We start from the raw sequence: 13,723 nt of genomic DNA, 5'->3' as shown, positions 1-13,723 counted from the left end.
TACCCCTTAATTTCTTCTTTTCTGCACCTCCCTTATCTCCAATTAAGATTTGGGTTATATAGACATAAGCCCTATCTTCCCCCTCTGTTGATAGACCTAATCTTATTTTAATCTTACACAAACCTAATTTTGAGGAATTTCTAGAAAGTTCCACTATGTTCAATGTTGTAAAACTCATGTCAGAGATGCCTTTGACATGACCTGGGTTATGGATTGTGCTGCCACACATTCTTGCTTCTGTGGCCCCCTGATACCTGGAGAAAGCATACCGCTCAGTGGCCCAGAATCTCAATAAATATTTAGTTTTCTGTAACAGACAAATGAAAGAAAGAAAAAATAATAATACTCTATAAGGAGTACTTCTCAGTGCCACTTGTGGTTCCTGGATAAGAAATGTTTTCATACTGGTTATTAATTAACCAACACTGAAGTCCCTCTACCTGCTGTCTGGTGAATTGGGAGTCTGTCTTGGTTGGTGGGAATAGAAAGTATTCTTGGCCATGTGTGAGCCCTGGTGATTATTTGCTCTAATCCCTCTGGATGGTTTCTCTTGGGCCTTGGGTATTTTCCATTCATGCTCATCAGAGGTCTGCTAAAGACTCAAAAAGGAGCCTCTGCAGAGCAACTGGCTGTCTCTCTCTCTCTGCATTGTTCTCTTCTCTGTACTCTGCCTTGTGAACTCCAGTTGCTTGGGCTCCCTCCCCATTCTCATCTCTGTTTATTCAGGGAGACCACTGGCCACTTCTCTGGGTTCCCCTTCTCTACCATGGCCTGAAGACTCTACAGGCAATAAGCTAGGACAGTCATAGGGCTCACCTCTGTTTGTTCTCATCTTTTAGGGGTCACTGCCCTTTATGCTCTATGTCCAATGCCTTGAATACCATTGTCCATTTATTTTTGTCTGTATATTTTAGTTGTCAGGCATGAAATCCAGTCTCAGTTACTTTCTTTTAGCTAGAAGCAAAATCCCTCCAGAGCTATTTTAAGGTTGCTTAAGCTTGTTTTCAGCACTCCGTTTTCACAATCCCATGCCATATGGTAATAAGCTTAAAAAATTCCAAAATTCCTTCTGTTGGGTACTAAGCAGGAATAGGTTTATCCCCTTGGGCAAAACTGTGGTCTTTATCCCAGGTGAAGGAAGTTCTTCACCACCTCAAAAATTCTCCTGTTCTAACATCTCTGGTTTCAAATCTCCTTAATTAGTGGTTCTCCCCTAGAGGCTATCCCTCCCCCACATCCTCTTGAAGACGATGTCTGACAATGTCTGTAAACCTTTTTAGTTGTCAATGATTTGAGAAGGGGGTTGCTACTGTTGGCACCTCATGGCTAGAAACCAGGGATATAACTAAACATCTAACAATGCTCAGGACAGCCCCTGGCCCAGCAATATCAACAGTGACAGGATTCAGAAACACTGTCCTAAATCAACATAGCCTTAGAGTGAAGAATTCTTGGCTTCCTCAGAAGGGTACCATTTTTGGTGTCCTTGCTGTTGTTGTCCATATGTTGTTTAGATTTTTGTTTTAGTGAACTCCATTAATTCACATCATCCTAACTTTGATGGGAGCCCTGACATTTTTAGCAAAATTAGCTCAAAATGGTCTCTGTCAAAAGAGGAAGCTCCAGGTTCCCTAAAATAATAGACTCTAGGCTACTGAGAATGACCACAGGCTGTGATTTTGGCCACTGGCTATTGGCCATTTTAGATTCTCATCAAAGCAGGCAGAAAGGCCCACTGAGTCATGGTGCCTATTTCTCAAGGATATTTTTGTTCTTTGTAGCTTCCTTGCCTGGTCAGCTGCAAAGCTGCCAACTTTGCAAAACTTAAAAGTGAAGTTTATCCCCATCCAGCTGTAACCATGCTTCATCACCATCCATTTTCAGAATCACCAAAACAGATATTCTATAATCAGTAATTATTTTTGAATTTGTCCTGAGTTGATTAGGAATTGTAACACTTCTCATAAACAAGAGGAAATTAAATGGAAAAAAATCAGTGGAAACATATGAGAAATTATTGATCCCTTCATTGGATAATTCTGATTTATTATATACTTAGCTGCCTAGAAACAGTAGCTCTGTCTGAATGTATTACCAGGTAAACAGCACTCTCTGTCAATATTCCCCCTTTTCCCTATGTTCTTATCTGATATGGAAATGGACCATCTTGTATTTCTTATTCTTGAAGTACTCTACTGGCAAGAGTTTGTGCATAATACAGAGTTACATGTGCATACGTTTTTGGTAGCTCATTCTGATTTTCATACGTTTGATCTGGTGTTTGCTTTTAGTTTCTCAAACCTGTTAGGCTGATTCATATCTTTGGAACCTATGCTCTTGCTACTCCCATTAGCAGAAATGCTTCTCTCATCCTCCTCTACATTTATTTTAATCAACTTGAATACCGTCTCTTCAAGAAACTGTTCCTTAACTTTGTCTCAACTAGGGCTGCATTATTACTTTTGTGGACTCTAAGCAAGTTTGCCTTGGGGACCCCTTTCAATATTTAAAAAAATCAAAATCTACATTTTACAATTGAATGGTATAAAACTGAATTTAATAATATATATTAAATTTTTTTCTGCTTAGAAGTCCATTTTCTGGTTTTAGAAGATTAAAACCTTTGCATAGGCCCCTAAAAGTATTGCGGATCCTAGGTACTGTGCCTAGTATATAAAATATTAATGTATAATATAACTGATGTATAAGAGATCCCTGACCCCAAGATTATTCATTTGAGCTGCCATTATCCCTCTTATTTCCTTTTATTTTTGGTTTAGAGAGAGAGTGCTAACATGTGTGAGCGGGGGAGGGGTAGCAGAGAGGGACAGAGGGAAAGAGACCCTTAAGTAGATTCCACATCCAGCATGTAGCCCAATGTGGGGCTCAATCTGACAACCCTAGGATCATGACCAGAGCCAAAATCAGGAGTAGGATGCTTAACCAACTGAGCCACTCAAGCACCCTTTTCTTACTTCCTTTTGTGTTTGTACCTCTAACCCATTGTTATACTTGTTCTTATGTTTGTTTTCCAGTGCCTTCTAGATAGCTGTCAGCCCCTTGAATATGGGGTATCTGATCAGTTCATTTCTTCTAGTTATACCTAATGGGATACCTGGCATGAATTTGGTATGAATGAAAGAGAGAGAGAGAGGGACAGAGAGAGAGACAGAGAGAAAGAAAGAAGAAAGAAAGAAAGAAAGAAAAGAAAAGAAAAGAAAAGAAAAAAGAAAAGAAAGAAAGAAAGAAAGAAAGAAAGAAAGAAAGAAAGAAAAAGAAAAGAATTGTTCTGATATTTTGAAACTGGGCACTAAGAAACTCAAATTAATGAGAACACAGCAAGGCTGGGCTGTACAAGAATCTTGTTCACTGATGTATATGACACTCTTTCAAAAAGATTCTGCTGACTTCTGTTTCTGGGAGGATGGGGTAAGATGTACTTTTCATTGTTCCTCCCTCTAAAAACAACTAAAAATCGTAGATGTTATGTATAAAACAAACATAAGGAAACTGAGAGGTAGAAGGGAAAGGGAGACTGTACAGGAACCTCAGCACACAAACAACACAATAGTGAGTTCCCAGTATTTCCTCTTTGTGTCCTCTCTCAGACTGGTTGTTGGAGAATCTGGCAACCCCAAGGACACCAGTACTCACACAAAATAGCCCCAAGCATAGCTCTGTCCAAGGGGTCAAAAAAGTTTTGGAAGACCAAAATTTTTAGAAAATAACCCCTTAACTCCAGCCAAACACCACACACACACACACAAAACTACAGTCCTATCTCTACTGTTGGGCTGTTGAAGGCCAAGTGGAGACTCTGAACTTCTACCCTTAGCAGGCTATAAGGAGGTTGCCTCATGTTTCTATTAAGGTCATGTCAGAGAAAGCCAAGTGGGAGCCAGAACATGACTTTATGCAGGGCAGTAATAAGTAGTTACCCCCTTCCCAGTGTCAGAGGAGAACATGTGGGGAGCCTAGACTCTCACCCCTACTAAGCAGTACTGAGACATCCCTACTTCCTCCTCACTGGGGTGGTATTAGAAGGGGCTAATGGAAAGGCAGGAGTTTTACCACTACATAGCCATCACAAGGCCACCTTCCCATATTATCCATGGAAGCCATATGGGGAGATGTAAAGAAAGAAGTACCTCTCCTACTCCCAGACAGAATATTAGTGGAGGCCCTGAATTCCATTTCTGTCTATCAAAGGGGCCCTTCCCCAACCAAGTTTCACAGAAGACCACATAGAGAACCTGGATTTCCTCCTTCACATGGCAATAACAAGAGAATATTCCCCATACCTACTAGAGGAGTATCAGAGGAGGTATGATAAAACACAAGGTTTAAACAAGATCTTGAGCCTTCTAATGTAACAACCCAAGGTTTCAATCAAAAATCACGATTCTTACCAAGAATAGGGAAGATCTCAAACTGAATTAAGACCAATAAACACCAATACCCAGATGACATAGATGCTAGAATTATCTGACAAGAATTTTTAAGCAGTCATCATAAAAATGTTTCAATAAACAATTACAAACATGCTGGAGCAAATGAAAAAATAATCTCAGCAAAGAAATAGAAAAGGTAAAGAAAAAGCAAATGGAAATTTTAGAATTAAAAAATACAACTGAAATAAAAAGCTCAGTGAGTGAACTTAGCTCATTATCATAATGAAGATGACAGAGGAAAGAATCAGTGAACTTGAAGATAGTATAGTAAAATACCTAATCTGAAAACAGAGAAAATAGACTGAGGGGTAAAAAATTAGTCTCAAAAACATGATTGACTGAAGTAAAAGATCTAATATTCAGGTCATTAGAGTCTCCGGGAAATGAGAGTGCATGTTGAAAAGTATTCCAGGAATAATGGCTGAAACTTTTCCCAGACTTGGGGAAAAAAACATAAACCCACAGATTCAAGTAGCGAGAAATCTCCAAAACAGAATAAACCTAAAGGAGTCTATGCCAAGTCACATTAATAGTCAAAAGACAAAATACATATCTGATAAGAGGCTTGTAATCAGAATATAAGGGAACTCTTGTACCTTGAAAATAGTAAGATAAACAACCCAATCAAAAAACTGAAAATTCTGGGCAGCCCCTGTGGCTCAGTGGTTTAGCGCCACCTTCACCTTAGTGTGATCCTAGAGACCCGGGATCTAGTCCCATGTCAGTCTCCCTGCATGGAGCCTGCTTCTCCCTCTGCCTGTGTCTCTGCCTCTCTCTCTCTGTGTTTCTTATGAATCAATAAATAAAATCTTAAAAAAAAACCCTGAAAATTTTGAATAGATATTTCACAGAAGAAGATTTAAGAATGGCTAATAAGTACATGAAAAGATGTTCAATATCATTTGTTATTATGAAATGAAATCCACAATGAGATATCCTCTCATAACCATAGAGTGACTATAATAAAAGAGGCAATAAAAATGTTAGGATATGGGATGCCTGGGTGGCTCAGCGGTTTAGCGCCTGCCTTCGGCCCAGGGCCTGATCCAGGAGTCCCAGGATCGAGTCCCACATCAGGCTCCCTGCGTGGAGTCTGCTTCTCCCTCTGCCTGTGTCTCTGCCTCTCTCTATCTCTGTGTCTCTCATGAATGAATAAATAAAATCTTAAAAAAAAAAGAAAAATGTTAGGATATGGAGAAATGGGAAATCTCTTATGGTGCTGGTGTCAATGTCAAATGACACAACCACTTTGGAAAACACTTCCACAGTTCTCTTAAACATAATTTAGCATATGACCCAGCAATTATACTCTTAGGTATCTAACCATGAGAAATGAAAACATATAGCTACATAAGACTTATACACAGATGTTCTTAGCATCATTACCCACAATATTGGACACTACTTAATATTGGATTCAGCAAAAATTGGAAACAACCTACATTTCCACCAATTGGTGAAGGTGCTATAGATTTACAATGGAATACTATTCAGCAATAAAAAGGAAAAATTACTGATATGTACATTATGACATGAATAAACCTCAAAAACATTGTGCTAAGTCGAAGAGTCTAGATAAAGAAACCATATATTGAGTAGCCTGGGTGGCTCAGCAGTTTAGCACCGCCTTCGGCCCAGGTTGTGATCCTGGAGACCCGGAATTAAAGACAAAAATCAGAACTACGAGAGCAGATCCTGGAAACACATTAAGTGTTGCTTCGATTGGAGAATAAAAGGTGTAGTGGAAAATTATTTTTCACCTGGCTTTGAGAGCCTAAAACCTCTACTTGATTGTTTGGTTAATTTTGATTCTTCTTTAAAAAAAAAAATCTAATGCAGGAATATTTGAGGTTCAAAGTCAGATACTCAACAAATACTTTCAAAATCTACTGTTGCCTTAGATCCTCGATTCTTATAAATTAAGAGATCTTATTATGGTATCAGTGTTTTGTGTTTGAGACACACGTGCACACACACACATGCACATGTGCACACATGCACACGCACACACACAGCTGAGGGATCTCAGTAAGAGGGATCAGTGATATATTAATCCAAAATGTTAATAGCCATGTAGTCAAGGGAGCAAGGGCAAAAGAGTAGTCTGGGAAAGAAGTCAGGGATTAGTGCCTCAATACTAAATGTCAGGGGCAGCCCAGGTGGCTCATAGGTTTAGCGCCACCTTCAGCCCAGGGCCTGATTCTGGAGAACCGGGATGGAGTCCCACGTTGGGCTCCCTGCGTGGAGCCTGCTTCTCCCTCTGCCTGTGTCTCTGCCTCTCTCATTCTCTCTCTCTCTCTCTCTCTCTCTCTCTGTGTCTCGTGAATAAATAAATAAAATCTTAAAAAAACTAAACTAAACTAAACTAAATGTCAGCACCAAGGCAGAGGCAAGGGCAGAAACCAACCAAACAAACAAAAGAATCAGGCACAGACAGGAGATCATGCAGGATGGACAACAAATGTTTTATAGCAGAAACTGCCTTTTGTGACATGAAGGAAGTCTCCTGGGGTAAAGCGCTGTGCAGTCGCAGGTGATTAGAATTCTTTTTGCTATAGGTTTGTGCACAGGAGCTCCCCATCTGTCCTTTGGACTCTAAGACTGTTCATGGCTAGTATTTGTTTCTTTTCCCTAGAATGATGACTACTCTGACTTGACTATACTACAGATGACTATTCGCATTGTTTTGTATACAGCTTATTTATCTGGAGTGTAGCTGATATTTTTATGTAAATACGCAAGGGACTGCTAACCATGTGGTTCTTACTCCATGCTACCTCTTTCTATTTCAGCCTGGAGACGGTTGCAGGCGGCGCAGCCTTCCTACATGGTGTAAGAAATGGCTGTAGGAAACAACACTCAACGGAGTCATTCCATCATCCCATGTTTTATCTTTGTTGAGGTATGTGTATTTTTTGCCTTTAGGGACAGATTGAAATAAGAGTAGTCTTTATGCTGAGAATTTGGATTCTTTTGTGAAATTATTTGACAAACTTTGATAGCACAAATATTTGTAAAGAATTGATTATGCAAAGTGTTCCTTGAACAAGAAGCCATAGAATGAGAAGGTTCATCTATGAGGTAAAAAAAGAATTGTGTTTTATTATATTCTTCTTATTTTCAGTGGTAACTTAATGTATTAATTATTAATGTGGCATTTTAATTGGATTGGTTTTTTTTAAGATTTTATATATTTGAATGAGTGCACATGAATGAGAGAGAGAGCAGGAGCTCGGGCAGAGGGAGAGGGAGAAGCATTCTCCTTGCTAAGCAGGGAGCCTCATATGGGGCTCAGTCCCAGGACCCCAAGATCATGACCTGAGCTAAAGGCAGATGTTTAACCAACTGAACCACCCAGGTGTCCCTAGATTGTTTTTCAAAAATAAATATCATGTTTCAGGGAACAACAAACCAATTGGTTTACAGATGATGTTAGTTGATGGACTTTTGCCTTGCAGCACAATAAAGAAAAAAATTATAATTGACTATTTCCACGGGGCATTTTTCTTTAGTGGAGTATTGAGAGCTTGTTTAGTGTGCTATTTCTTTTGGTCATGAATGATTTTGTTGAGATGCTCCAAGTTTGTACCAACAAATGCTTCTCCAGCATCTTCTTGGTTAAATACCTTATACCCCTTCCCCACTGTATCTTACTCTCTATAATGTTTGCTTTAGAGGAAACAAAGACATGGAAATTTTAGGAAATTTGGAATCATGTGATGCAAAAAAGAAAAAGCTAGTGACTCTAGGTTGTCTCAAAATAAGATGTTGATTTGCCAAAGATATTATTTCTGCCTTCTCAAAGAGATAAGGCATCTGATGGGTTGTTTTTTATCCTAAAGATTGGATTTTAAATATGACAATGTAAATTGCTGAAAAATAAGTGTCCCAAGATTCCCTTCTGGGTAATTGCCTAGATCATCTTTATATCCCAAGGACCAGCTGTAGCATGTTCTTATGTTATGAGATCTATTTGGCTGAGTATGGGAGGAACATGCATGTTGAGCCACTTAATTGACTGTGAAAACCATCAGCACTTGAGGTAAACCACTACTTATATTAGCAAAAATGTAGTTTTATTACGTATGTGTTTAAACACCTCCTTTGAATCAGTGCAACAATATTTCTATCTTCTACTTCTTGAAATAACCTTAGCTATCTATATAGTCTGTTGGGTATTATGAGCATTCTGATTTTTAGCCAAATATATGGTTGGCTGATCCTTGAGTTTCACCTAACAAACATCACTTGGTAGTTTAGATGAACAACTATTATTTGATTTATTTTCTGGTGATATTTCTGAACCTATTTGTATTGTAGGATTAGGTGGAAATAGGACATTAACTTGGGACAGAGATGTTAATATAAGTCAGGATACTTACAGACTAAAACTATGCTGAATCTCTCAAAGGGTAAACAAAGCACTTATCTCTCAACAGAAACATATTCTTAGTACTCTTCTTTAACTTGATCCTTTAAGTTGTTGCACTTAATATTCTTCTTTTAACTTCCTTTATTCTTGCTTCTGAGATCAAAAGTAACTCCAGTCAATAACCATACATTATTGTATATCACGGGTTCTTTTTTTTTTTAAAGATTTTATTATTATTACTTTTTTATGATAGTCACAGAGAGAGAGAGAGAGAGAGAGAGAGAGAGGCAGAGACATAGGCAGGGGGAGAAGCAGGCTCCAAGCACCGGGAGCCCGACGTGGGATTGGATCCCGGGTCTGCAGGATCGCGCCCTGGGCCAAAGGCAGGCGCCAAACTGCTGCGCCACCCAGGGATCCCCGTATATCATGGGTTCTAAGTTACTATTGTTCATATTGAAATTGGAATGAGAGAAAGAGTCCTTTCTCATGCTGCTCATGCAGAAAAGGATCGAAGGCTGTGGTACTGTGCCTGTCTTTCAATGTTAAAATCCTTTTTCTTTTATTGTAAGAAAAATAAATTTATAAAGTAAGCTGGAGGAAATTAGAGAAAAAGTCATCTGTCATTATCTTTATCCTCCTGGTAGCAATTTGATTTTAAATTTTCCTAAAAATCAAACAGGAACCAAACCTTAAAGTAAGAGGTTTAATTTATTGCTGGAAGGTATATATCTGAAGATTTTCAGTCCTCTAATGTATGACTATGAGCTGACTGGTAGAGCAAGGAGAAAGAGACATAAATCAGTCTTTCTCTGCCTTAACCTGGCACAAACATAAATATAAATCTAAAAATCTGGGAGAGGAAAGATAGTTTATTCTTTTTCTTGTTGCATTGTCATTCTTATTTTGTATGGAAGTTTAAGGTACTTCAGGTGTACAGTTTAGTAATTCAAAAATTACAAGACTTGGTACTCATCATAAGTGCCCTCCCTAGTATTATACTGTATGCTAACTAACTGGAATTTAAATCAAAACATTAAAAAAAAAGGACATCAGTGACTTCTCTCAGAAACAGGCAGGAGAAGGAAAAAGAGGAAGTAAAGTAAAATAAAGTATAAATTGAGAGGGGAGGAGGTATATTTCAAGATGGCTTTCATGATTCTCCTGTATTTCATGTCAAACACTTACTGTCATATGGACCTCAGTGTCCACTGCAGCATTGTTTAAATAGCCACAATAGGGTAACAACCCAAGTGTCCATCCATGGATGAATGGTTAAAGAAATTGTGGAGTGGACACATAATGGGATATTATTCAGCCATAAAAGGGAATGAAATCTTGCAATATATGACAATATGGATCAAACTTAAGGGCATTATGCTAAGTGAAATAAGTCCGTCAGAGAAGACAAATACTGTATGATCTCTCTTATATGTGAAATTAAAGAAAAAAACCCACCAAGTTCATAGATTAAAGAGAACAGATTAGTGGTTGGTGGGGGTGGGAAAAATAGGTGAAGGGGTCAGAAGGTTAAAATAAACATTAGTTGGGGGGAAGGGCAGAGAGAGAATCCTAAGCAAGCTCCATGCCCAGAGCAGAGCCTGAGGCCAAGCTTGATCTCATGACCCTGAGATCGTGATGTGAAACAAAATCAAGAGTCAGACCTTAACCGACTGAGCCACCCAGGTGCACCCCCAAAAATTTTTTTTAAGATTTTAATTTATTCATGAGAGACATTGAGAGAGAGAGAGAGGCAGAGACATAGGCAGAGGGAGATGCAGGCTCCATGCAGGGAGCCCGATGTGGGACTTGATCCTGGGACTCCAGGATCACGCCCTGGGCCAAAGGCAGACGCTCAACCACTGAGCCACTCAGGCATCCCCCAAATTTTTTTAATTAAGAAAAAAAATTTTAAATATTTATTTTGAGATTGGGGAACAGTTCTTTGTGTAAGATCTGTTGGTGGTAGGGGAGCAAAACAAGACAAAAACAGTTTACCTAAATTATGCCAGGTATTATAACAGGGACATCCAAAAACCTGGTCAAAAATAACTTGGTTAAAATGTCAATTTGATCAATGAATATCTTTTCACTATTGCTTCTTAATTAAGAATAATTTAGACAAAGAAAATACAACAGACACCCCTGCACCTGCCATAAAAATCAAATCTTAAAATTTTGCCATAGGTGCTTCGGATATTTTTTTAAGGAAAAGAAAATACTATTAATATGGCTGAAGTCCTACTGTCCTGGACCTGGAAGTAACTGTCTGTGAAGTTGGAGGTTTTACTCCCCTGCATGATTCTTATTCATATTTCCATATTTTTCCTACATGTCCACATATTTATAATTAATATCTTAGGGGGATTTTACATGAATGATAGTATATTGAAGTTCCATCTTTGAATTTGACTTTTCACTCAGCATTATGTTTCTGAAATTTATCCAGACCTGCAGCATGCCATTCCTTTTAAATTATTACATTTTATCTCATTGTGCAAATACACCTACTGAGAGTTTGCTGGATTCTTGTTTTCTTTTTCTTTTTTTAAGATTTTATGTATTTATGAGAGAGAGAGAGAGAGAGAGAAAGAGAGAGAATGTGAGCAGGGGCAGGGGCAGAGGGAGAGGGAAAAGCAGACTCCCCACTGAACAGGAGCCTAACGTGGGGCTCTTCCCAAGACCCTGGGATCAGGGGCAGAAGGCAGACACCCAAGTGACTGAGCCACCCATGTGCTCCTATTCTTTTTTGTTCTCTTGACACCTGCTTTACTCATTCAACTTTCTACTGCAGAAAACTTTCTCATTTCAGTCTCCATATCCATGTGAGCAAGAGCTTTCCTTTGGATGGACACCTAGCAGTGGAATTGCTGGGCCATGATTACGTTTTCCAGTTATTTGCTTCAATATAAGAACAGTATTGATATTTTTATATCCATTTCCTTGAGGAAACTTTGTTTTAGGATTATGTCTGTATATTTTTTAGGTTTTTTTTTTTTTTCCAGACAGTTAGATCATATGCAATTAGTAGCAGATTTGGGATGCCTGGGTGGCTCAGTGGCAGACACCTGGGTGGCTCAGCAGTTGAGCATCTGCTTTCAGCTCAGGATATGATCCCAGGGTCCAGGATTGAGTCCTGCATCAGGCTCCCTACAGGGAGCCTGCTTCTCCTTCTGCCTGTGTCTCTGCCTCTCTTTGTGTGTCTCCCATGAATAAATAAAATCTTTAAAAAAAAATTAGTTGCATATTTGTTTCTTCTTTTCCTGATTATTTATGACTTTTTCTTATCTTTCTGCTTTGGTTAAGACCTCCAATGTAATGTCAATAGAGGCAGAGGCAGCAGACATCCATGCCTAGTTGCTGACTTTAAAGGGAATACGTCAAGTGTTTCAGCAGTTTTATTTTATTTTTTTTTTTTTAAGATTTTATTTATTTATTCCTGAGAGACACAGAGAGAGAGGCAGAGACACAGGCAGAGGGAGAAGCAGGCTCCATGCAGGGAGCCTGATGTGGGACTTGATCCCGGGACTCCAGGATCATGCCCTGGGCCAGAGGCAGGTGCTAAACCACTGAGCCACCCAGGGATCCCCAGCAATCAGTTTTAAATGTGAACTTTCATTTTTTTCCCTTTGCCTTCTAGAGTAGATGACTTCATTTGATTTAATTCCCCCTTTATGTTGTAAATTGTAGATTCTATTTGTGTTTGTTTCAAGTTTTTATTTAAATTCCAGTTAGTTAACATAACAGTGTAATATTCGTTTCAGGAGTAGAATTCAGTGATTCATCACTTATATACAACACGCAGTGCTCATCACAAGCCCTCATAATCCCCATCACCCATTGAGCCCAGCCCCAACAGGCCTTCCCTCCTGTAACCATCAGTTTGTTCTCTATAGTGAAGGGTCTCTCTTATGGGTTATTGTTGTTTTCTCTATGTTCATCTGTTTTGTTCCTTAAATTCCACATATAAGTAAAATCATATGGTATTTTTCTTGCTCTGACTTCTGTTCTTTTAAAGTTTACTCTTCTTTTAAATATATAAACATAGCAAATGATTAGATTAACCAGTCACTCTTTGCTTCACTTAAACAATAATGGTCTTAAGTCACTTTGAGATCTTGGGTATCATTCTCTATTTTTTTTTTCAATACTTCCTTAAATTTTTTCACTAACGTTTCAGTCCTGGCTCCTTTGAATTTACCCACATATTAATTTTTTTTGCTCACCATTCCTCCCTCTATTTCTGTCCTTCCTCCTGGGTTAAATTTCCTCACGGAACTTTCAGCGTGGGTCTAGTGAGTTGTAAACATTCGTAATATTTACCTGAAGTTGTCTTTATATTATAATCTGGAAGGGTGAATTCTGGATTGAATAGTTTGTTCACCACCTTAGAACTTCTATAGTGTTCATCCATTTCACTCTGTGAAGACTCTTCTCTTATTGTTCTTAATAGGCAATTCACATTTCTCTCCAGTGGCTTTGACATTTTTTGTCTTGTCTTTGGTTGTCTGTCATTTTGTATACGTCTAGGTGTGAACTTTATATGGACTAGAACTTATTTTATGTCTTGAGTATAAAAAGTCATGTTTGTACCATTCTGTAAAAGCCTCAGGCATCACATCTACAAATATTCCTCCATCCTCTATTCTTTTTCTCTATTCAATATACTGGATCTTCTTTCTTTCTGTTTTCCGTGTCTCTTAACCCGTCTTGTTTTTTTATTTCTAGAAGTTCTATATACAAAATTCTGCCTGTTTTTATAGTATCTCCATGCTTACCATTTTTATTTATTTTGTATTCTTTCAGTTATTCTGTTTTCTGAAATTATTCTTATTCTTATCCTCCTCTATGTTGTATCTGCTATCTGTAGTTCATACTGGATTGTTCCTTATTAATTTTTATA

At 38.4% G+C, this 13,723-nt stretch overlaps 1 protein-coding gene across 2 annotated transcripts in view; it reads left to right on the top strand.

Annotated features, from left to right (window-relative positions):
- PLPPR1 (phospholipid phosphatase related 1) overlaps positions 1-13,723 on the top strand; it is a 258,265-nt gene that overhangs the window by 134,626 nt on the left and 109,916 nt on the right. For both annotated transcript variants that reach the window (XM_026013224.2, XM_072727845.1), the window contains exon 2: positions 7,244-7,353. In XM_026013224.2, the coding sequence (XP_025869009.1) occupies positions 7,291-7,353 (63 nt within the window). In that variant the 5' untranslated portion in view covers positions 7,244-7,290. The remainder of the gene's footprint in view (positions 1-7,243; positions 7,354-13,723) is intronic.

Source organism: Vulpes vulpes, chromosome 12, assembly GCF_048418805.1.
Source record: "Vulpes vulpes isolate BD-2025 chromosome 12, VulVul3, whole genome shotgun sequence".
Classification (NCBI taxonomy): Eukaryota; Metazoa; Chordata; class Mammalia; order Carnivora; family Canidae; genus Vulpes; species Vulpes vulpes.
This window is presented reverse-complemented; position numbering and strand designations above follow the sequence as displayed.